This window comes from Bos grunniens, chromosome 2, assembly GCF_055505025.1.
Source record: "Bos grunniens cultivar Pamir isolate PY7600 chromosome 2, Bosgru_T2T1.0, whole genome shotgun sequence".
In the NCBI taxonomy this organism is placed as follows: Eukaryota; Metazoa; Chordata; class Mammalia; order Artiodactyla; family Bovidae; genus Bos; species Bos grunniens.
The window spans coordinates 46,848,358-46,873,398 of NC_141166.1; the positions used below are offsets into that span (position 1 = coordinate 46,848,358).

At 37.2% G+C, this 25,041-nt stretch overlaps 1 protein-coding gene across 4 annotated transcripts in view; it reads left to right on the plus strand.

Annotated features, from left to right (window-relative positions):
- Window positions 1–25,041, plus strand: part of TRAK2 (trafficking kinesin protein 2) — a 74,759-nt gene that overhangs the window by 19,883 nt on the left and 29,835 nt on the right. For 3 of the 4 annotated variants that reach the window (XM_086345926.1, XM_086345919.1, XM_086345915.1), the window contains 3 exons: window positions 8,396–8,683; window positions 14,704–14,898; window positions 24,830–24,906. In XM_086345926.1, the coding sequence (XP_086202052.1) occupies window positions 8,593–8,683; window positions 14,704–14,898; window positions 24,830–24,906 (363 nt within the window). In that variant the 5' untranslated portion in view covers window positions 8,396–8,592. Of the gene's footprint in view, window positions 1–895; window positions 1,001–8,395; window positions 8,684–14,703; window positions 14,899–24,829; window positions 24,907–25,041 lie in introns of those variants that run through there. The other variant, XM_086345925.1, reaches the window with a different exon arrangement.

The following is a 25,041-nucleotide window of genomic DNA, read 5'->3' on the forward strand; positions in this document are numbered from 1 at the left end:
TCTTCAAACCTTCTTCAATATTTGGCTTGAAACCAAATGTCACGCATACGCGACATCTAAAATTACGTCTCTCCAATCGCTTCTGGGCCTTTTGGCTAAGATCAAGTGGAAAACTACATCTCTAAATGTATAGGACAGAAAGTCCTGTCCTTGCATGGTAGATTTTCTTTCTTATAAATCCTCTGAAACACAAGCTTGTCTGCTTAAAACCTGTAACTTCTGAAAGTTTCTGGATAGGGGCAATGGATGCTACAGATCAAGTTCAGCTCCATGGATGCTACAGATCAAGTTCAGCTCCGCCGATCACCAGTAGATGAAATGATTTCCATTTCATTTATAGCCATTGTTATTTATAGCATGTTTATTTTATATGTGTATACTTTTGAGGTATCTTGTAAATATTATAAAGCCCCATTTTGTCTCTGAAAGCAGTACTGGTGATAGATGGATCACCATGAAAATACAAATTGTGTCAAAAACTGAAAGTGAAAAAATTACGCATGTTAAATTTATGACTGGGTAACAAAAATGATTATTAAGGACAGTCCCAGGATGTGCCAGTACCTTTGACAGGCAGCCAAAGGTGAAGAGATATGAATGTCTAAAATGGGATGCCTGTTTAGTCAAAGTCTAATTCAGGTTAAAGTTGAAGTTCAAGAACTTGAAGGCTGGGTATGATGAGTGAAAGTGGTTCTGTGGAAACTTATCAAACACCACAGATGGCACCGTGGGATCATGGCCATTTCTAATCTGCAGGTGAAACTCTAGTGTGGATTCCTTAGCTGCCAGAGGTTCCCTCCCTTCTGTTGGTGGAGATTGTGGAAGGGAGGGGTTGCCTGCCTCAGTAAATGTTCATTGTAAACAAAACAGGACACTTTTTTTTTAATGCCAAAAATATACCAGCTCAGAGGAAATGTGGACCCCAAAAACCTAAATCTCACTCATAGTTTTGGACTTTTAGACTAATGGATTTCACAGCCTTTTGGAATTCATCCTGTCTGTAAGTAGAGCTGCCTCTCTGTATTTTATACTCTGGAAACCCTACTGGTCATCAAATTGAATGACACACAAAAAAGGGGTCAAGATTTTGCTGGGACCACATAGCTCCTGGGGTGAGCTCTACAGCTGCTGGTAGCATAGGTGTGCTGGAGGTAGGTAGTGTACTGGAGGCGGTGTACTGTGGCTCACCCGTGCAGCTGGCCCTGGTGTCGTGTGTGGTCTCTGCCTTTGTGAGATCTGTTGCTCACTATCCAGGGTGGATTTCAGAGGTACACCCCTCCGCCGCCACCCCTTTTTCAGCTTTTAGCACAGAAACCTTCCTGTAGACTTTTTTGTAGTTTAGTATCTGACTTTAAAATTATTGTGGGGTTTTTCAGTAAGTTTTATCTTTTGATGTAGCCAGAAAATTAATGAGTCTCTTGAAAGTCTGTTGTTTCATGTAGGAACGTGGTACGTTTATTTTATGTTTGAAATTGTACAGTTTATCTTTGGTCTGGATTAAGGTTCTCACTGCCTACCAGAGCTGCTGCTGGAATTAGTGATTGTCACTGTTCCCATTTCTGCAGGCAGATCAGCAGCCAGCATGTATTTTAAATTAATCCCCAAAGTATTATTTGTACAATAAAAATTTTAAGTATATTTTTTCAATTTAAATATTTGTCACATCATTATAGTTACTGTAATTATAGGCTCTGCACTCTTGTCCAAGTGAAGTGTCCCTGAATTGTTTTAGCCTATCCTGTAAAGCTGTTTTGGCCAGAGTATCCTGTTTTAAGGAAGTAGCAAGATTTTTTTTTTTTTTTTTAATGGCACAGGACCTATATTTAGGCCCTCACTGTTGACCATTTAGTTTCCATGGCTAAGCTAAACTAAGTCATCCGCCTGTTGTATTCTGCCAGCAGTATTTATATCAATGACATGTTTTGTTTGTTCTTTTTATGTCTCATTGTTATTAAAATAAGTCACTGGGCCGGTTTAGTTTATTTTCTCCTAAATGTGCAAGAATTACAAAAGCTGGCTTCTTGTTAAATAATGCATGCTTGGTTGATTGTTTTATGAAGAAAAGTGGTGAAGTTGTTCCTAAAAAGAATGAATATAGATCCAGCATAGCAAGTAGAAAGTATTCAAGGAAGTGTGTGTGTATGAACTAGGAAAGGCACTGGATATGTACTGTTTGTGCTTGCCAGAGTTTAGTTTTGACTGCATTTAGGACTGTGACGCTGCAGACTTTCTATTTATGCATCACGAGGTAGAGAGAAAATGATAAAGGGCACTAAACTAGCATCACTCATTCAGAGGACAGGAAGTAAATGTGACTTCTTAGTTGCAAGAAGATATCATAAAGCAATCAACCGTAGGCTTTACAGTGTGTACAGCTTTCTGTAGTCTTGAATAATTATAATGATAAAGATAAAATAGTATTATTTGATGGTGATAGAAATAATAATAACTAATATTTGCATAGCATTTACTGTATTCTGAGGTATTGTTCTAAGAGCTTTACATGTAGTAACTCATGGAATTTCCCAGTGACCATCTGAGGCAGGTTCTTCTATTATCCTCTTGTAACTCACTTAATCTCCATAAAGGAGACATGTTATTAAGGCCACTTACAAATGAAGAAACGAGGTTAAGTAACTTATCCAAGGTCATGCAACTAGTAGTAGAACTGGGGTTCAGAATCCATGTTCTTAACCTCTGTGACAGGCTCAATAATGGCCCTCCAGGATACCTAGACCTTAGTCTCCTGGAACCTGTGAATATTACCTGATACAGCCAAAGGGATTTTGCAGAAAGGACCACATTGAGGATTTTGAGAGGGGGAGATTATTTTGGCTAATCCAGTTGGGCCTTAAATAAAAGTATGAGTGTCCATAAGAGGGAGATAGCAGAAGATTTGGCAGAAGACGGTGATGTGACAGGGGAAGCAGAGAGAGAGAGAGATCCGGAGATACTGGCTTTGAAGATGGAAGAAAGGCCCCTGAGCCAAGGACTGCAGCTCTAGAAGCTGGACAAGACAGGAGAGGAATTTCCCCCTAGAGCCGAAAGAGGAAGCATAGCTCTGCCAATACCTTGGTTTTTGGTTTTGATCCACTGAAAGTTTTTCATCCCTTGAGGTCCAGAACTGTAAGATAATAAATTGGTGTTGTTTTAAGCCACTGAAATTTGTGGTGATTCATTAGAACAGCAATAGGAAGCTAATGCCACTAGTTACAGTTAAGCTTTTATGGTCAGCAGCCCTTCCCCAGAATCCATGAAGGAATCAGTTCCGTAATAATCTCCTTCAGTGGTCCTGCTTTATGGCACTTGTTGCTTTATTGCTTAATCTTTATCTCTTTCTAAATGAAGATTTTTCAGTGGTAATCTTTAGACTACATCTAATACATAAAGTAGCCATTCTGAGCTCAGAGTTGACTGTTGGGTCAGAAACCTTAGAAATATTAAGAAGACATCATTTTTTTCTTCAGGGCCAAGTTAAAGGGGGTAGCTGGAGGGGATGAGTGTCACATTTCAGTGTCTACTGTACATCTTTACCGAGTTAGGAATTTCTGTTATTCATTTTGGTGCTTATCATACTTGACCCTCCCTGTAAAGAATAATTGATTATTACTTCTGCCTCAACAATTATAAACTGGGAAGTAATGTGCTCAGAATCAGAAAACCAGTAAATGAGATAAAATTCAGGCTTGTCTAATGCCAAGGTGCATACATTGTCCTATATTGCTATATATATATATATATATATATATATATATATATATCCTATATGTCAGAATTGCTGCTGCTGCTAAGTCACTTCAGTTGTGTCCGACTCTGTACGACCCCACAGACGGCAGCCGACCAGGCTCCACTGTCCCTGGGATTCTCCAGGCAAGAACACTGGAGTGGGTTGCCATTTCCTTCTCCAATGCATGAAAGTGAAAAGTGAAAGTGAAGCCACTCAGTAAGTGTCCGACTCTTTGTGACCCCATGGACTGCAGCCTACCAGGCTTCTCCATCCATGGGATTTTCCAGGCAAGAGTACTGGAGGGGGTGCCATTGCCTTCTCCGGTCAGAATTGCTAGTCTAAACTAATCCTAGGGAGGAGTTCAGATCCTAGACCAGGGCACAGCCAATGGGTTTCCTTAGTCCTAAAGAGTCATAAGGAAGAACATACTGCTTCCAGATCACCCCTGACCTGGTGCACAGTGTGTAGGTTGGTCAGGTTCCTGAACTGCCCTGGAGACCTAGATTCTTCCTGCATGACTCTGGAGATGGACTTAGTTCTGTGTTCACCTGGGTTTCTCTATTCTTGTATATGACAGTTAAGCCCAAATCATTAACAAAACCTCTGAAACTAATTTAAAAGCAATTCTCTAGACTAAAGATGGATACCAGCATCCACAGTGAACACCCACATACAGTTTTTTGTGTTCCTGTGTGCTATAGTAAACATAAAAAACAAAAATGGGAATCATAACGAAAATATGAGATTAAACCAGCCAGTGTATAACAGAGTAGCAAGCAGAAGATCCCGAAGTTATCAGTAGATTTCCACAGTGGTCTTTGATTACAGTATGATTAAGGACCACAATTTTGTTTAAGAACCCATTTGGACCATATGAAAGGCATTTGCTTTTATTCCTTTTCATCCTCCTCCTCCTCATCCTGCCTCTCTTCTTTCTCTTTCTTCCTTCTTTCACTTTCCCTTCCCTCTCCACTTCACAAGCAATTTGTAACTTGCTGCTGGTGCTGCTGCTGCTAAGTCGCTTCAGTCATGTCCGACTCTGTGCGACCCCATAGATGGCAGCCCACCAGGCTCCCCCGTCCCTGGGATTCTCCAGGCAAGAACACTGGAGTGGGTTGCCATTTCCGTCTCCAATGCATGAAAGTGAAAAGTGAAAGTGAAGTTGCTCAGTCGTGTCTGACTCTTCGCGACCCCATGGACTGCAGCCTACCAGGCTTCTCCATCCATGGGATTTTCTAGGCAAGAGTACTGGAGTGGGGTGCCATCACCTTCTCCGAATTTGTAACTTATGGACTTTTAAAAAATATTTTATTAGAACTTGAAAATAACTTTTAAATATACTAGTAGGTATAGAAAATAGAAGTCTGTTCCTTACTGAAATTCTTTAGAGATAGTGATCTAATTATAAGTATACCTAAATGTAGGTGGTTCCCTATTTCAGAATTTTGAACTAGGAAACTATTGATATATACAGATGGTTATTTGATGTCTGAATTATTTTACTACTAGATCAGGAGTCTGAAATCTTTTTCTATAAAAGGTCAGATAGTAAATATTTTAGGCTTTGGCTGACTATAAGGTTTTCATCACAGTTACTAAGCTCTGCCATCGTAGCATGAAAGCAACCAGTTGACGACACATAAGGGAGCGTGGCTCTGCTCCAGTAAAACTTCACTCATAGAAACTGAAATTTGAATTTCACATATTTGTTACACATCCATGAAACATTTTAACTTTGATTTTTTTTTTCCCCCAACAGTTTAAAAATGTGAAACCTGTTCTTGGCTCACAGGTTACAGAGAACAGGTGGCAGGTCAAATTCAGTCAGTACATTTGCTGACTCTGAACTAATGACCTATTAGACAGTAGCATGTTTATTCTTATATTTGCATTACCATTCTATTTTTAAGAATATAGCACTGGAGTATTATAATTTGAAAGAACTTGATAAAAATTACATGTGCTGTAAGGACTTACATAACATGTGATTTTCAGTTGCCAGCTCAACGGTTATCGATTCTTTGTGGACAGAACTCTTAGTTGAGATTCTGTTCAGGCTCCTGGCGGTCGAGTTCTTCAGGGAAGGTGCTTTCTTCTTCCCTTCAACTTCAGGGGGTGGGTGTAGGCAAATCTTAATTGGTTTGATCCCATTTTAGTTCCATTGCCCTTGCAGTGGTTAATTTGGAAATGACAGCTTGGACAGTAAGATAGCACATGGGGAAGAATTTAATTGCATGCAATAGACTGAGTTTGGATAGGAAAATGAGTTTTTGACAACTGGAATTAAAATTAAAGTACCTAATAAATACTTTCAGCTTTACTTCATGTTGCACTGGCTTGTACAGATTACTATATTGACAAACATATTTCAAGAAAATAATTGTTTATATAAGATGGAATTTTAAAAATTTATTTGTTTTCTGAATTCAAGTATAGGAAATTTTTTCTTATACCAACATAAAATTATAAACTTCTCTGGTAAAGACTGTTGTTTATTATGTTTTTTTCCTTATACATTTTTTATCCATTTATGAAGTATAAAAACAGCAACCCTATGCCAATAACCACAGAGGTTTTTTTAAATTTTACTTGTCCATGATAATCGGAAAGCCTGGATATTACAAACCTCAGTGTATGCTCACTATGCTCCATTCTTTTTCGTGATTACTTACAGCCTGGCTTTGGGCCTAACCTCTTGGTTGGACTGCTTTCTAGATCATTACTATTGATTTTATGGTCTCTGTATACCCCCTTTTAAAAACCAGATACCTTTTTTGACATTTCTGTGTGTTTAACTCTTTTGCCCATTCTATCTCGGAAATTCTCTTTCCTAGTGTTTGCTGGGATTGTGTCTCTGCAGTACCTTAGTGACCATTTTCAGTCTCCTCTACTGCTTGTATTTTGGTCTTCTCTATTTCTTGGTGGTGACTCTTGTTAAAAAAAAAAAAACAACACAGTGTTTATGATGCCTGTAAATAGTAGGCATGAGAACGATTTAGCCATAAATAGAAGCTGCATGTTGCTAAGTAGACACTATTTAGTAGAGGTTGTCTTTTGATATAAAGCTAGGGTTAAAATTAATATTAAACAGTTTTTTAATTGGCAACAATTAGGTTTTTTTTAAGTACACACATGTATTTAATGCACTGTATTGTTTTGTGTTCCTCTGTAAACTGTTTCTTTATGAATGTTTTGATTCCAGTTGTGTGTATTTTTTTTTTTTAAGAAAGTACTATATGAGCATCCTTATGCCTACATCTTGGCATACTCTGTGAGTATATCCATCGTATAAATTCTTACTGGTAAAATTGTTAAATTATGGTGTATATGCATTGAAAAGTGTAGTAGGCATTGCTGAATAGCCTTTCTGAAAGCTTGTATCAGTTTGCACTTTTATCAACAGTATGAGTACCACTTTTTCCATATCCCCTCCAACAACAAACATAATGTTTGTTGATCTAATGGATGAAAAATATTTTCTTTACATTTTAATTTATTTTAATTATAAGTAAGGTTGAGCATCTTTTATATCAGTAATTTTCAACTGGGAGCAATTTATCCCTGTGCCCAGGGGACATTTGATACTGTCTGGAATTGAGGGGGCGGGGTGGGGGGGCTGTTAAAACTGGAAGCAGGTCTGGGAAGAGGATTCTTCTATCATGCTGCTAAACATCCTACAATGCACACAGCGAAGTATTATCCAGCCCTAAATAGCAGTAGCACCAAGGTTGAGAAACTCTGCTTAATATTATTCCATTTCCTCTTCTTTTTTGATTTATTATCTGTAATTCTTAAGTTATTGTTTGCTTTAGAGTTTATATATACATTTTTTTAGTTCAACTTTGAGTAGTAGTTTACTATTTCCTGTATGGTATAAACACCTTGCTATAGTAAATTTCCATTTTTCTCTTCCTGGCCTTTGTGCTATTGTTTTAATACATTTTACTTCTATATATGTTATAGACCCCACTGTATATTATTATTATTTTACTTTAAACAGTAGATTACATTTTTTAAACAGCTTTAATGAATTATATTTACATTCTATGTGTATGCGTGCTCAGTCACGTCTGACTCTTTGTGACCCCGTGGACTGTAGCCCACCAGGCTCCTCTGTCCATGGGATTCTCCAGGCAAGAATACTGGAGTGGGTTGCCATTTCCTCCTCCAGGGGATCTTCCCAACCCAGGGACTGAACCCGTGTCTCTGGTGTCTCCTGCATTGGCAGGCAGATTCTTTACCACTGGCACTACCTGGGAGCCCCTATAATTTACATTAGATTGCACATATTTCAAATATACAATTTGATAAGTTTTGACATGTATATACTTGTGAAACCATCACCATCAAAATAATGAACATATTTATCATCCTCTAAACTTTTCTCCTGTCCCTTGGTAATCCCTCCCTAGCCCCAGGCAACCAGTGATCTGCTTTCTGTCACTGTAGGTAGGTTTACATTTTTTTGATTTTATATAAATGGAATCATAAATTATGTACCTTTTTTGTCTGGCGTCTTTCATCCAGCATAATTATTTTGAGATTTATCCACGTGGTGTGTGTATCATTAGGAAAACATTCTTAATGACATATATTCCAGGTAATTGAATTGCTGTTATTAACAAGCATGCTGAATTCTAAAGTCACTTGATGTGTTCTTTGTTTTAGGTCATGACCATCCAAGGTGTGATAATCACATGAGAGGACTCTGCTCCAGATGTCATTTGACTCATCAAACAAAAATCTATTTAAAAGCAAATATCCCTTTGACCAGAACCTTTCTTTATTCAATGGCTTGATGGATTTCCTTTACTCTGATTCAAACCAAAGCTATCCTTCTCAACCAAAACAAAAAAGGATCTTGCATGAGTCAATCCCAGGATGCCACTTTTACAGCACCAATGGGTGAAGAAAACCTCATGAATATCAATCACAGAGACTCAGAGAGCATCACTGGTGAGTCCAGTTTAATAAATGAAGTGCTCTTGCCTACAGGACAAAATGCATTTAAGACCCGCCATGATGAAACTCAGCCTCTCTCTCCAGCCTTGTCTTCTCAGAGACCACTGAATTAATCTCTCCTTCCTCAGGTCTCCTATCACAGTGGTCCCCAACCACAACTGGTTTCATGGAAGACAGTTTTTCCACGGATTGGGGCAGGGGTAGGGGCTGGTTTCAGGATGATTCAAGCATGTTAAATTTATTGTGCACTTTATTTCTATTAATATTACATCAGCTCCTCCTCAGATCTTTAGACATTAGATCCCAGAGGTTGGGGACCCCTCTTACTGCATTATCAAAATCTGCCTTGGATGTTGTTCCTTGTCTATGTCTGACTCCCTATATCTGTGAGCCCTGACCAGTAGAAACTGCGTCATATTCATCTCCCTTATCTTATCTTCCTATTCTCATCTTCCTATCTCCGAAAAGACAGAGTTGCTATCTATGCCCTGCAGTCACTTAACATCAGTATCTGGCACATAAAGCTCTCAGGACATATAAGTTTGCAAAACAGGTACAACCCTGTAAGTCCTCATCTGCAAGACTAAATTTTAAAAACTCTGTATACCCAACTTTTTTTCTACACTTTGGTTCTAAAACTCATTGGTCCATAAAACCTGACCTGTCCAGTTATTTCTAGATTTATCCCACTTTGTTTGAATGTTTGTTTGCTGAAAAATGTATTATTGTGTTTAAATATGGAATACTGCTACAAAACTAGTTGGAGGTATATAACATACAATAAATGCACAGGACTACTTTTCTAAAACTCCATAAAATTCTGAAACGCATCTAAATCTGTAGGGTTTTTTCTCTGTTTTTATTCACCAGTACTGAGATATGTATATTAAGATGCACCCATTTTAAGTGTAGAGTTTGGTTTTGACAAATATGTACACTCATGTAACCACCAGTACAATCAAGTTGTAAGATATTTTTATTATCCCCCCAAAGTTCCCTCATACCAAGATCTCTCCACCCCTCAACTGCTAACTCCAGTCAATGTGCTTTTTGTTACTATGATAACAGAAAAAATTTGCTCGTTCTGGAAGGTCATATAAATTAATCTGTCTTTTGTGTCTGGATTTTTTATGCAGCAAAGTGCTTTTGAGATTTATCAACATTATGGTGTGTGTCAGCAGTTCATTTGTTTTTATTGCCAAGTTACAACTACTAAACGCTGCTGTTATAGCAGTAAAGATGTCATAGATGATACATAAAAGAACATATATAGGTGTTTCAATAAAACTTAATTTATAAAGCCAAGCAGAGGCAATAGGCTAGAGTTGGCTTCTGGGCCATAGTTTCCTGACCTCTTCACAACATAACACTTGGTAGCATCAGTGTTTTTATTTTAACCATTCTAGTAGGTGTGTCTGGTATCTCTATGTGGTTTCAGTTTCTTTTTCCCTGAAGACTAATGATTTTCAGTCTCTTCTTGTGCTTATCGGCTATTTCTAGGTACTTGGAGTTTTCTATTTAAATCATTTGCTCACTTTTATATTTGTCCTACTATTGAATTATAAATGTTCTTTATATATTCTATGTAAATTCTTTGTTAGGTAAAGGGGTACAAGTATTTTCTTCCAGACTGTGATTTGCCTTTTCATCTACTTAATGGTGTCCTTTGAAGAGCAAAAGTTTAAAATTTTGGTGGAGCCCAGTTTATCAAGTTTTGCTTTTATAGTTCATATTTTTTGTGTCATTTCTAAGAAATCTTTGCATAGTTCAGAATCACAAAGATATCTCTTCAGTTTTACCTTTAAGAGTTTTACAGTTTTTGCTTTTACGTTAAGGTCAACTGTCCATTTTATAATTAATTTTGAATATATAATCAAGTTAGGGTCCAGATTTTTTCCCCCAGTTAAATGTTTAATTGTTCCTGCACCATTTGTTGAAAACATTGTCTTTTATGCTGTTGAATTACTTTGGTAACTTCATTGAAAAATCATTTGATTTTTATATGTGTGGGTCTGTTTCTGAACTCTCCATTCTGTTTCTTTAATCCCCAAGTCTATCTTTACATAAATACTACAATGTTTTGATTACTATAACTCTATAGTAAATCATTTTATTACTATTTTTAATTTGTTTCTTTTCTTTCTTTTTACTTAAACTTTTATACAAATGATCCAATGCTAATTGTTATTTTTTGGAATTTAAGAAGTTATTAACAAATGAAAAGACAACACAGTGTTTGTACAATCTGGATTTTAAAAGCATTAATTTGGATTGGTCCTGTACAGAAATCTATAGTAAATCTTGAAATCAGGTAGTATACATTCTCCAACTTTGCTCTTCTTTTTAAAAACTTATTTTGGCCGTTCTTGACCTCTCACATTTCTATATAAATTTTAAAACCAATGTGTCAGTTTCAGCCAAAAAAGAGTGATGGAATTTTGAATGGCATGATACATACTTGATAGAAAATTGACATCTTAAGACTGTTAAGTCATCTAATCCATGAACATGATATATCCCTCCATTTATTTAGGTCTTCTTTAATTTCTCTAAATAGTACTTGCAATTTTTGTTACACAGGTCTTCCACATACTTTGTTAAATTTAATCCTACTTTTTTTTTCCTGCTACAATAAATAACATTGCTTATTCAATTTTATTTTCCAGGTGTTATTACTAGTATGTAGAAATGAAATTTATATATTGACTTTGTATTCTGCAACTTTGCTTAACTTAGTTTTATTAACTTTGTCTACATAAGTCAATAGTGCTCTGGATTTTCTCCCTAGTCTTTTTTCATTTGAGGTAGTTACCATTGCTGTGCCTTCAAGTCTACTTTTCTTTTCTTCTGGAGAGTGTCTAATATGTTAATGCTATCCAGTGAATTTTTAATTTCAATATTGTACTCTAGTTCTGGGGGGCTTCCCTGGTGGCTCAGACGGTAAAGCGTATGCCTACAATGCAGGAGACCTGGGTTCAGTCTCTGGGTTGGGAAGATCTCTTGGAGAAAGAAATGGCAACCCACTCCAGTATTCTTGCCTGGAAAATCCCATGGACGGAGGAACCTGGTAGGCTACAGTCCATGGGGTCGCAAAGAGTCGGACACGACTGAGTGACTTCACTTTCTTTCACTCTAGTTCTATTTGAATTTTAGAAGTATACTTTTGTTTCTCTTTTCATCAAATTTAAGTTTTCCTCTTAAATCTTTGAGCATATTTATAATGGCTTTTTAAAAATTTCTCTTTACTAATTTTATCATTTTTGTCATTACTGGGCTTGTTTCTGTTGATTTATTTTCCAACTGGTAATGGGTTACAAATTGCTTATTCTTTGCATTTCTAGTAACTTGTTATCAAATATTTTCAATGTTACATTGATGTTTGAATTTCGTTGTCTTATTTGGAAAACTGTTATTTTGGCAGGTCCTTAAATTATTTGCTGATAAGATCAGTTCTTTTGGGTCTTTTTTTTAATCTTTGCTATCTGAGTTTGTAGATCACAAGACCATATTCCATTATGCTTTATTCTAGCATTAATTTAATTCTACTACTAGCAGGCACAACCCTTCTAGGATCTTTTGATTGTCTCAACTTTTCATTTTCTTGGGCTCCAGAATCACTGTGGACAGAAACTGCAGCCATGAAATTAAAAGATGCTTGCTCCTTGGAAGAAAAGCTATAGCAAACATAGGCAGCATATTAAAAAAAGCAGAGACATTACCTTGCTGACAAAGGTCCATCTAGTCAAAGCTATGGTTTTTCCACTAGTCATGAATGGATGTGAGAGTTGGACCATAAAGAAGGCTGAGCACCGAAGAATTGATGCTTTGGACTGTGGTGTTGGAGAAGACTCTGGAGAGTTCCTTGGACTGCAAGGAGATCAAACCAGTCCATCCTAAAGAAAATCATTCCTGAATATTCATTGGAAGACTGATGCTGAAGCGCCAATACTTTGGCCACCTGATGTGAAGAGCTGACTCATTGGAAAAGACCCTGATGCTTAAAAAGACTGAAGGTGAGAGGAGAAGGGGACGACAGAGGATGAGATGGTTGGATGGCATCATCGACTCAAAGGACATGAATTTGAGCAAACTCTGGGAGATGGTGAAGGACAGGGAAGCCTGGCATGCTGCTCCATGGGGTTGCAAAGAGCTGGACATGATTGAGCGACTGAACAACAACACTGTTCATTAGGTTTTTACACTCTGTCTAGATGAAATTCAAGCCTTTCTTAGCTTTGCATAGGAGAGTAACATAAGAAAGATATGAAGATGTGGAGGAAAATATGAATGTAATGAGAACAGATCACTTCGAGGCCGAAAAACAAGAGGAGACCTTGAATCTAAATGAGGCAGTGTGGCTAGAAAGACGTGAACACAAGAAAAGAACATTTGGAGGATAAAAATTTTAGGATTGGACAATTAGGAAATCACTAAATAGTACATTATCAGAAATGCAGAAGCAAATAGGAGGTGCTAGTCTGAAGGATATTATTCAAATCTATTAAACCATGACTGTATACTCATTTTGGAAGTAGGCAACTGGTAGTCTTGAATTTTCACAGAATTTCATTAATGCTTATTAAAATGTATATGGAATAGTAGTTATTTTAATGAATATTAATTTTGTTCATCACTTGCATTATACCCTTGAGTATTTAAGAGTTTGTTTTTAGCTCTGCATGTATTTATAGTCAACTTCTCTTCCTGCACATATATTAATAATAATAATATGTATGTCCTATATTCATGGCAGGAAAAAAATGTGAATAGTCACCTAGAATTCATAGTAATGTTATTTGGATGTATTTTTGGAGTTCTTATTTAACGATCTGCTAAGCATTGAGAGGAGCTTCTTCAGACACACATTTAAGGTTTTAAATGTACCTCATATCTGTGATTGTGTACCTCATGTTTTGGTTATGAAGCCACTGCTTGTCTTTCTATATGGATAGGATTTTCTAATATGGTCAGCCTCTTCATATTTGATTAATGTCAGCCTCCTCATTTTTGAATTAAAGTCAAGTAGTTGAAATTTACTTTTTTAAGGTACATTTTCTAAAAATAAATTTTGTTGTTCTTTGCCAGAGTTAGAACATGTTTCTCTGTGCCACCCACAAAGGAAATACCCGATGTCTTTAAAAAATGAGAGGGTTGAGATGACATCCTGTATTTTCTGTATTTTAAGCCCTAGTATTTTAAGCATATTAAAAAGGGTAACTTTTTTTTGTAAACTGCTAAATTAGGAAGGTGTTAAATGATGAGCAGCATTTGGAATAAGAAGCCAGGAGCAAACACATAAAGATAGAGAAGCCCAAGTGTGTTCAGAGAAGCATATGCAGGGACAGTTAGAGATGTGCAGGTGAGAGTAGTGATGTAAAAGATATTCAAGACTTTAAATGTATCACATCTTTAAAGTAAAAGTGATTAAGTACTTATTCTAGTACCAATGTTGGACACTGTGCTGGAATGTTAACATTACTGTTTAACATTTAACCAGTAAATATTAATTTTTTTATATATAGCTTCTGGGAGAATATAGTAAAATGTAACTTTTCCATATTTTGAAGAATCCTTCCACAGAGGTCAAATTCTATTATTGAAGAACATATCATTTTATTCCTTTTGAACTCACTATTTTCTGCTGGTTGTCTTGTTGCCTTTTTTCCCTCAAATGTTATGAGTTATTTGAGATCACATGTCTTTTAAGCGGCACTAAATAGATTGATAAGGAGGAAATAAATTTTAAACCTAAAGCCATAGTTATATTCCCTAAGCAATATAGAATATAATTAAAAGTCATGGTATTATTTTTACTGTGGAAGTTCTTATAGTAAAGAAACCTAGAGAAAGACCAACTGGAATTCCAGGATACAGCAATAAAAATCATTGGCGACATGATCTTGACTAATGTTTCTTGATTGTCTTAGTTTCACAGAACTAGTTTCACTGATTTTTCTCTGTAGCCTAGTAAATTGGAATATATTGGATTCATTTACATGGAATCTTCTCCTCAGATGTCTGCTCCAATGAAGATGTCCCTGAAGTTGAGCTTGTGAGCCTGCTAGAAGAACAACTACCCCAGTATAAGCTCAGAGTGGACTCTCTATTTCTTTATGAAAACCAAGATTGGACTCAATCTCCACACCAGCAGCAACATGCATCTGACACCCTCTCTCCAGTACTTGCTGAAGAGACTTTCCGTTATATGAGTGAGTATTTGAATTTATCCATTGAACTAAAGATCATGAGTGTCTTGTTGACTTTTACAATATTTGACAATCCTAAATGTTGTTTAGTTTGTACCTACTTTAATTCAAACTGCTTTAACAACATGAAGAGATGACTCTAATTCTGTTGTGTCTGAACGCAGAAAGTTTATCATTTTTAAGACTCTGAGTGTCCAGGGTTGCGAGCATACCCAGAGGTTTCCATTTCTCTCCTCTTTTCCTTCATACTTTCCTCAGACTGAGTAGAAAGGGAAACTTTTTTTTAAAAAAGTAGTGAACGTGTTTCAAATTTTAATATCCCTTTATATTTGTTATCTTAATAATTTAATATTTAGTCTGTTAAACTGACATAGTCACAGGAACTTGTCAAGTCATTAAGAAACATAGTTCCTGGATACATAAGTAGTTTTAATAATGCCAAGGAGAAATACATGCACACTATATAGTCATCTTCATTATTTATGTAAGGATTCAGAGAGAATATTTCAGTGAGAAACTAAGTCAGATATGTCCTAAACATAGATTTGTTTTATCCCACACTCTTAAAAAATGACAAAATTAAATAGAACACTCTTTAAACTTTAAAATACAGAGATTTTTTGTTGTTGTTGTTTTTGACCTTATTCCAAAAATCTGCCTTCAGGCCGAGCTTACCTTTTTCTAATGCATTCACTATAAAGATGTTGTATGCATAATAGCTATTAGAATACATAGTGAGTCTCTGAGTTCAATATTGATATATTTATAAAACTATTTTCATTTGAATTAGATATGAGGTTGCATCAGCTCCTAGATATTTGCCTAGTGAGTGCTTCCATGTTTTTAAAGATTCTAGCTGGAGAATGTTGTGAAATCCTCATTTTCATAGTAATCATTAACTTTTAATGGTACTTTCCTACAACCAGGTTACTTACTGCTCAGAAAAAAGAATTTTAAACTTTGTTTACACTTGAATTAGGAACTCAAATAAAACTGTTTCTGTACAGTTTATTCTTTTAAGTAGCTGAATATTAGGTCTCTTAAGGTTTTCTTAACTTTCTAGTTTGAGAAATTACTTACTTGAGATTTCTGGAAAATACTTTTTAAAAGGAACATTTTTAGATTCCATTTTCTTTTGTGCCATGAGTTTTTAGATTTGTGAGAAAATTTCAAACTGAACTTTCATCGGGATAAATTTAGTTTGTCATTGTTTTCATAAAGTCGTACAGAAAGTGCCCTTAGTTTACATGTTCTTTGTTCTATACATCACTGGAGGGGGCAGGGAGGGGAGACTAGCTAGAAAGATGTTTTAGGTTATGATTTAATGGAGTTGCTGTTAGGATGAATTTTACATAAAAAGACTAGAAAATAAAAGGTAAACAGATTCTAAAATACTTGGTTTAAAGGTAAACAAGAGTGTAATTAAAACTAGAGATTAATAGGATGTTACAAGATCCATACTTCCAGGATCTGGAAAACTGTCCTATTCCTTTCATCTAATGGTACTATTTTCATGTCAACAATTTGAAAATTAAACTACATATGATTTACTAAGATCATGAAGCAAATAATTAGGATTATCATTGGTTCACTAATACTTTTTCTGTGTAACTGCATGCTTAGTTGCTAAGTCATACCCAACTCCCTGCAATCCCATGGACTGTAGCCCACCAGGCTTCTCTGTCCGTGGGATTTTCCAGAGTAGGTTGCCATTTTCTCCTTCAGGGGATCTTCCCAACCCAGGAATTGAACCTGTGTTTCCTGCATCTCCTGCATTGGCAGGCAGATTCTTTTTAATCACTGAACCACCTGGGAAGCCTACTTTTTCTCTATATTGTACTTTAATTTCACTGTTATTTTAAAGTTATCAATTCTTTGGGTTAACAGTTCACACAAATATAAATAGACTTCATTATGAATTCCTATCTTATGAATGTAAAAGATAAATGATTTACTTTATTTAGCAAATTGACCAAGGTCTCAAAAAGCATGATACAAACCATTCTCTCACCTTTTTCCACTGTTTTCTGTCCCCCTGAGATGTCAAGATTTTTTGGTTTTGAATATTTACTATAGACACTGGCAAGTGATCCTAGGGTTCAGCTCCCTGGTTCTGTTTCAGCCCCTTCATGTCCCTAGTTCCCTCACATGGCAATAGACACGTGCTCATTAAAATGAATTATGACAACTAATAAAAAGAGGTGCCAAGCAGAGGCACTTTCTTTCTTAGTTCACACAAAGAAGTTCAAAGCACCATAAGAAAATAATGAAATTTGGAAGGAAATGGGAAAGTTTTGTGATAGGAACCTGTCTCACATGAATAAAAGGATCCTGGTTGTTCTCTGAAGCCCCTTCCAAACCAGAAAGAGTTTGCTTTCATGTGTTTTAAAAGTAAACAATGGATGGGTCCAGAAAAATAATTCCCTCCTAGTCCCTGCCATGGGCTTCCCTGGTGGCTAAGTGGTAAAGAATCCACGTGCGATGCAGGAGACACAGGAGATGCATGTTGGATCCCTTGGTTGGAAAGATCCCCTGGAGGAGGACATGGCAACTCACTCCAGTATTCGTGCCTGAAGAACCCATGGACAGAGAAGCCCGGTGGGCTACAGTCCATGGGATAACAAACAGTCGGACATGATTGAAGTGACGGACACACATACAGTCCCTGCCATACACACACAGTTTAAGATACTCAAAGAAGGTTTCGCTTGCAGGGTTTTCTAATTTTATTAAGAGAGGCCCACAGTGACATGTAGGACAAGCAGTGCAATCAGATCACACCATGACAGAAAGTACCATTTGTTCATGTGAAGGCTCAAAGTAGAAACCTGATCTGCTTTTCAGGGTATTTTTTATTTGGGAATAAAAGATCACCTTACCACTTCCTAATGCATAAGGAAAGGGGGGGGGGTGGTTATATAAGTATATTTAAGGCATAAATGTCACTTGGTACTTGTTAAAAACACAGATCCTGTGTCCCCATCCCAGATCTACTAATTCAGAAACTCTGGGGGTGGGACCTAGTCTGTTTAAATTAAATAAGTCCTCCTGCTGGTGCTGATGCACACAGATTTGAGAACCAGTGATCTGAAGCATTGTCACCAAAACTGGCCACTTCATAGTGACGTTAAATGGAGAAGTTGAGAAACGAAGGAGGGTACAGAATTTTGCAGAGAAGTACAGTTTTAGAGATTATTACTTCTGGTTGATAGTTATACTTTTCCTCTGCCCTTGAAATTCATTAACCTTTACCTGCAGGAAGGAAATATAACGGGTAATTCTCAGGAAGCAATAATCATAAGTCTAGTCATAGAGGTGAGCGGATTTATAATTCCTTTTGACCAGTTCCATGGAAGAATTAAGTCATTTGCCCTAAGACATCTATTGTAGAATGAGTTACCTTATCACTTATACATCATGTCCTATCTAGGTATTATTAGTGAGAAAATTGTTTCTCAAATCATTATCTATGGGGCTTAATTCTCTCCTGGAACCCCACTGAGAAAGGCTGTCCTAGATGGAACATATGATCAGCCTCCTTTTTGTTCCATCTCAGTTCTTTTGAAGGCAGTTTTTTGTATTGCAGAAATGTTCTCTGTATTATAGTAGCAAAAAACACTTCTCTGGAGTTAAAACCTCAAAACCTGTCTGTAGTTACCAGGAGCTATTTCAGCTTTTACTCTGTCATGCAGGAACTGTTTGTGTTTCATTTTGTTTTTTGGTTTTTTTTTTCATGTGGAAGAATTGGAGAGTGATGAAAGATCAGAAATCTTTTAAAAATTAAATAATTGCAGTAAAAACTCTAGACCTTGAAAAAGGACATTTGAGAGAACTATTCAGGCACCATCTCATGTAAATAACAGGGATATCAAAATGGGTCAACATTGGCATTTCCCGTCCTGAAAATGATTGGGTGGAGTTGGTGTAAAACTATGTGTTATAAAGTAAGAATTAGTGAAAAAAAAGAATTAGTGACAAAAAAACCATCTCCCCCATGTTTTTTCAGAAACACTGGACATTAATTAGCAACCTTCATAAACCAAAGGTGTTCTATAAAAATGTTTATCATCTCTCTGATGAATAATTCTTTCTTAGACTGAAACAAGCACAGAGCATTGGTAATTTCTGTACCATTTTGCATTTTTATTTTAACCTCTGAGAACTGAAGGGAAAGTAGAATTTGATAGGATTAATTATAATAAAGTCAATCTGTTTGGCCCTGCATTCATGGTTATAGAATTAAAGTGAGGAATTAGTCTATTGCTTTGAAAATGTTTATCACCATGCCTAAATGCCAAGAGAACACTTAAGAGCCTTGCCCTGAGTGCTTTTGGAATCATTCCAAGCAGCTTATCTTTATCAGGAGTATTGTGTTAACAAAAAGAAGACAGAACTGATTAGGCTGCAGAGAAGAATCCTTTGTGTTCCTTTATCAGTTGAGCAACTCTGTGCAGTTGAGGTAGCCCAGCCATTGGGCTTGGTGGTCTACAGACTAAACAAACTGGAGAATTCTGGTTGCATTATCTAACTTTTTTGTCATAATAAATACTTAACCATTTGAAAATTCATTTTTCCCTTTTGGAGCCTTTTAAGAAGAGCTGCTGATTTCGGTGTTGACCATCTGGTGATGTCCATGTGTAGAGTCTTCCTTGAGTTGTTGAAAGAGGGTGTTTGCTATGACCAGTGCGTTCTCTTGGATGAATTCTATTAGCCTTTGCCCTGCTTCATTCTGTACCCCAAAGCCAAATTTGCCTGTTACTCCAGGTGTTTCTTGACTTCCTATTTTGGCATTCCAGTCCCCTGTAATGAAAAGGACATCTTTTGGGGATGTTAGTTCTAGAAGATCTCGTAGGTCTTCATAGAACCATTGAGCTTCTTCAGCGTTACTGGTTGGGGCATAGACTTGGATTACTGTCATATTGAATGGTTTGCCTTGGAAACGAACAGAGCTCATTCTGTCGCTTTTGAGATTGCATCCAAGTACTTCATTTCAGACTCTTTTGTTGACTATGATGGCTACTCCATTTCTTCTAAGGGATTCCTGCCCATCTGAGTTAAATTCACCCACTCCAGTCCACTTTAGTTTGCTGATTCCTAGAATGTCGATGTTCACTCTTGCCATCTCCTGTTTGACCACTTCCAATTTGCCTTGATTCATGGACCTAATATTCTGGGTTCCTATACAATATTGCTCTTAACAGCATCAGACCTTGCTTCTATCACCAGTCCCATCCACAACTGGGTGTGTTTTTGCTTTGGCTCCATCCCTTCATTCTTTCTGGAGTTATTTCTCCACTGATCTCCAGTAGCATATTGGGCACCTACCGACCTGGGGGGTTCATCTTTCAGTGTCCTATCTTTTTGCCTTTTCATACTGTCCATGGGGTTCTCAAGGCAAGAATACTGAAGTGGTTTGCCATTCCCTTCTCCAGTGGACCACATTCTGTCAGAAACAGTGGCTGAGTTTATTTTTGGGGGCTCTAATTTCACTGCAGATGATGATTGCAGCCGTGAAATTAAAAGACACTTACTCCGTGGAAGGAAAGTTATGACCAACCTAGACAGAATATTAAAAAGCAGAGACATTACTTTGTCCATAAAGGTCTGTCTAGTCAAGGCTATGGTTTTTCCAGTAGTCATGTATGGATGTGAGAGTCGGACTATAAAGAAAGCTGAGCACCGAAGAATTGATACTTTTGAACTGTGGTGTTTTAGAGTCCCTTGGACTGCAAGGAGATCCAACCAGTCCATCCTAAAGCAGATCAGTCCTGGGTGTTCATTGGAAGGACTGATGTTGAAGCTGAAACTCCAATACTTTGGCCACCTGACGTGAAGAGCTGACTCATTTGAAAAGACCCTGATGCTGGGAAAGATTGAGGGCAGGAGAAGAAGGGGACGACAGAAGATGAGATGGTTGGATGGTATCACTGACTCAATGGACATGGGTTTGGGTAGACTCCAACAGTTGGTGATGGACAGCGAGGCCTGGCGTGCTGCGGTTCATGGGGTCACAAAGAGTCAGACACGACTGAGTGACTGAACTGAACTAAGAGCTGCTATTTTTTTATTGCAAAGATAACATTCGTTCTTCATTGAAAATTAGCAAAAAGCTGAGAAGAAAACAACAAATCAACTATAATCCATACTCAGAGATCATCACTATTAACATTTTGATGTATGTTCTTTCAACCTCTCTTGTGTATAGATATGTATAGATATGCTGCTAAGTCACTTCAGTCGTGTCCGACTCTGTGCAACCCCATAGACGGCAGCCCACCAGGCTCCCCCATCCCTGGGATTCTCCAGGCAAGAACACTGGAGTGGGTTGCCATTTCCTTCTCCAATACATGAAAGTGAAAAGTGAAAGTGAAGTCACTCAGTCGTGTCTGACTCTTAGCAACGCCATGGACTGCAGCCCACCAGGCTCCTCCGTCCATGGGATTTTCCAGGCAAGAGTACTGGAGTGCGGTGCCATTGCCTTCTCTGATGTATAGATATACTCACACCTTAAAAACAAAATCAGGACCTATGTTGTTTTATAACTTGTGTTCACAGATAAGTACTCTAATATTTCATCAGATAAGAGCCTTTTGATCTTGGTGGTACTATGGTAGAAAAAGCAACATGGTGTAAAGAGCCCATCATTGAGAATGAGCAGCCCCAAGCTTTTTCTTAGGACTTTGTGAGGTGGAAGCTGCTATCACCTCCTTATTATATCTTGGCTTTGCCACTAATAGTTTGCTTTGCCATCTTAGACATGTCACATAATTCCTCTCAGTCAGGTTTCCTCATATAAGAAAATTAGATCATTAAAGGAGATATCTTCTTAAGGTTCAGCTTGAAATTATCAGACTATGACAGATGGTTAGCATTTATAGGAAATATATTTTAGTTTCTCCTCACTAAAACGTATTTTATTCCAGACATTTCTATAATTCCTGGGTCCTTCATTTTCAAGTCCCCTTTTATCATGTGTGACTTGTATCTCACAATGTTATTACATTCTTAATTTACAGGTTTTACTTCAAATTAAAATTTCCACTTCATCTTCAACTCTTGTCAGTCATATAATATAAGCCATATCTTGCAGTTTTTAAATTAGTTGTATAAAAACTGTCTTTAACTGAGTTTCCAGGATTCCTGGTTCTTACTTTGAGTGTTAATCCTGGCTCAGTGGTTCTCATCCCTAGCTTCACATTATAACATCTGGCGTGTTTTCCTTACTACTGTGCCCTGGGGTCCCTCCAAATGAACTCAGTTAGAATCTGGAGTTGAGACTCACTGCACTGTGTTACATTTGTCTTTGCAAACATTGGCTAGTTTTTTGTAGTTTAGAGTGTAGTTATATTGACTTGAATTCCTCACCCCCCCATTATTGAGACCGGAAGTAGAAGAGACCACACACTGTATGTATCTGCCTTAATTTTTAATCTTTGTTCCTGAGCTATGCTACCAAGTTAAACTGTGAAAATTCCTTAGGCCCAAAAGCCTATTTCTTTTATCCCTGTGTGGTTAAAGTACAGAGCCATTTTATCTACTTGTAAATAAAAATTCTTTTGTAATAAAAATGTTTCTAGTTTTTTTTGTTTTTGTTGCTGTTGTTGTTAGTTTTCAGTTTAAAATTTTTCCAGCAATCTCTTAATACTGACAATCCAGCACTTTGTTTTACTTTTAACTAGAACTAAGACTATCATTAATAATTTGCTCTGGGTAATGGCTATTTTCATTTTGAGCAGTGAAGCTGGGAAGAAAAATTAAAGGCTCAGATTAAAGTAAAACCTGTCTACTGGTGTCTTTTGAGCAATCTTAAGTGTTAAGATGGGTCCAAGGAACTAAAGATAACTTAACTCATAGTTTCTGCTGCCAAGTCAGTGCATTGTTTACAGAGAATTTTAAATTGAGGCTGTTTCATACATACCAGTTGTGTTTAAAGAGTATAGCTATGAATAGTTATATGATACTTAGCAGTTTATTCGGAGAAGGCGATGGCACCCCACTCCAGTACTCTTGCCTGGAAAATCCCATGGACGGAGGAGCCTGGTGGGCTGCAGTCCCTGGGGTCTCGAAGAGTCAGACACGACTGAGCGACTTCCCTTTCACTTTTCACTTTCATGCATTGGAGAAGGAAATGGCAACCCACTCCAATGTTCTTGCCTGGAGAATCTCAGGGACGGAGGAGCCTGGTGGGCTGCCGTCTATGGGGTCACACAGTCGGACATGACTAACGTGACTTAGCAGCAGCAGCAGCAGTTTATTAAATAGTACTTAGTAAATTATCATATTTGAACCTCCTAATGGCCTTGTGAGATGCTGTCACCTCCATATTATAAATATGAATCTGAATCTCAGAAGGGATAAGTGACTTGTTCAAGTTCACTCAAATACATGAATTCAGCTTGTCTGCTTCAAATCTCTGCTTTTTCACATTTCACGGCAAACAAATTATAAAATCAGTCTAAATCAAACCCAAGTCTGTTTCATTAATGCTCTTCAAAGTCAAAAGTTCCCTCTCTTATTATGCATCATTGGCTTTAAAAAGGTATTGCTTATTGTGCTTGTACAATCATTAGGGTCCTATCTGTTCTTTTCTTTGGAGCTAAATTAGTCAAGTGCAATTCTTGAATTTGGAGTGTCAGAAATAATGGATTTGAGTAATACAAGGAATATAATAATATACAATTCATTTTATAGCAAGGGCCTACCTACGATGAAGTTTATTATAAAGAAAAAGAATTTTAAAACTAAAAAGGGTTATGATTCACAATAAAACTACAAAAAGTCCTGCAAGTCCTATTCCTTATTTATTGATATTAGCTCACATGATAGCTGATCACAGATGTTCAAAATAATCACAACAGAATTCTAATTAATTTCCTTTATACATTCAGTTCAGTCACTCAGTCATGTCCGACTTTGCAACCTCATGGACAGCAGCATGCCAGGCTTCCCTGCCCATCACCAACTACTGGAGCTTGCTCAAACTCATGTCCATCAAGTCGGTGATGCCATCCAACCATCACATCCTCTGTCCCCTTCTCCTCCTGCCTTGAATCTTTCCCAGCATCAGGGTCTTTTCCAAGTAGTCAGTTCTTCACATCAGGTGGCCAAAGTATTGGAGTTTCAGCTTCAGCATCAGTCCTTCCAATGAATATTCAGGACTGATTTCCTTTAGGATTGACTGGTTTGATTTCCTTGCAGTCCAAGGGACTCTCAAGAGTCTTCTCCAACACCACAGTTCAATTCTTCGGCACTCAGCTTTCTTTATGGTCCAACTTGCACATTCATACGTGAGTACTGGAAAAACCATAACTTTAACTAGATGGACCTATGTCAGCAAAGTAATGTCTCTGCTTTTAAATATTCTGTCTGTGTTGGTCATAGCTTTTCTTCCAAGGAGCAAGTGTCTTTTAATTCCATGGCTGCCATCACCATCTGCAGTGATTTTGGAGCCCAAGAAAATAAAGTCTGTCACTGTTTCCATTGTTTCCCCATCTATTTGCTGAAGAGATGGGGCCAGATGCCATGATCTTAGTTTTTTTAATAACTCCTCACAAACTCACCCCTCAATAACTTTAGACTAGGGTATAAAACGATTCAGTTAATTCTCTGGCCTATATCTTCTAACATGAGTGAGACAAAATTCCAGTCTTACCACAGAAAGAGAAGATAGTCAGGAGGTGACTACCCTGTGACCAGATGATACTTTCTTAATTCATTGTACGATATACATTTTGTTTGTAGTAATTGGTCTGTCCTGACTGTCTAACGTGTGAACTATTTACTTTCTTTTTCTTTTTTCACCTGTATTTTTATTCTAAATAACTTTTTGTAAAAGCCTGAGTTGTTTGTTGTGTTGTTATCTTTCAATTCTTATGAATATTTAAAACTTTGTGTTATTTCTATATCCTATAAACAGTTGTTTTAACTATCTTAGTTCTAGGCACAGACAGGGTGGAGCAGATGACCAAAACTTACAATGACATCGACATGGTTACACATCTCCTGGCAGAGGTAGGAATGTGTCCTTTTTCTCCAGTACAAAAAGTAAACCTTGAAGATCATTTAGAAGCTATTAAATTTGCATATCAATGAAGAATGATGATGTCTTTGCCCTAGGTTGTTCTGTATAAGGTTGTTACAACTAGA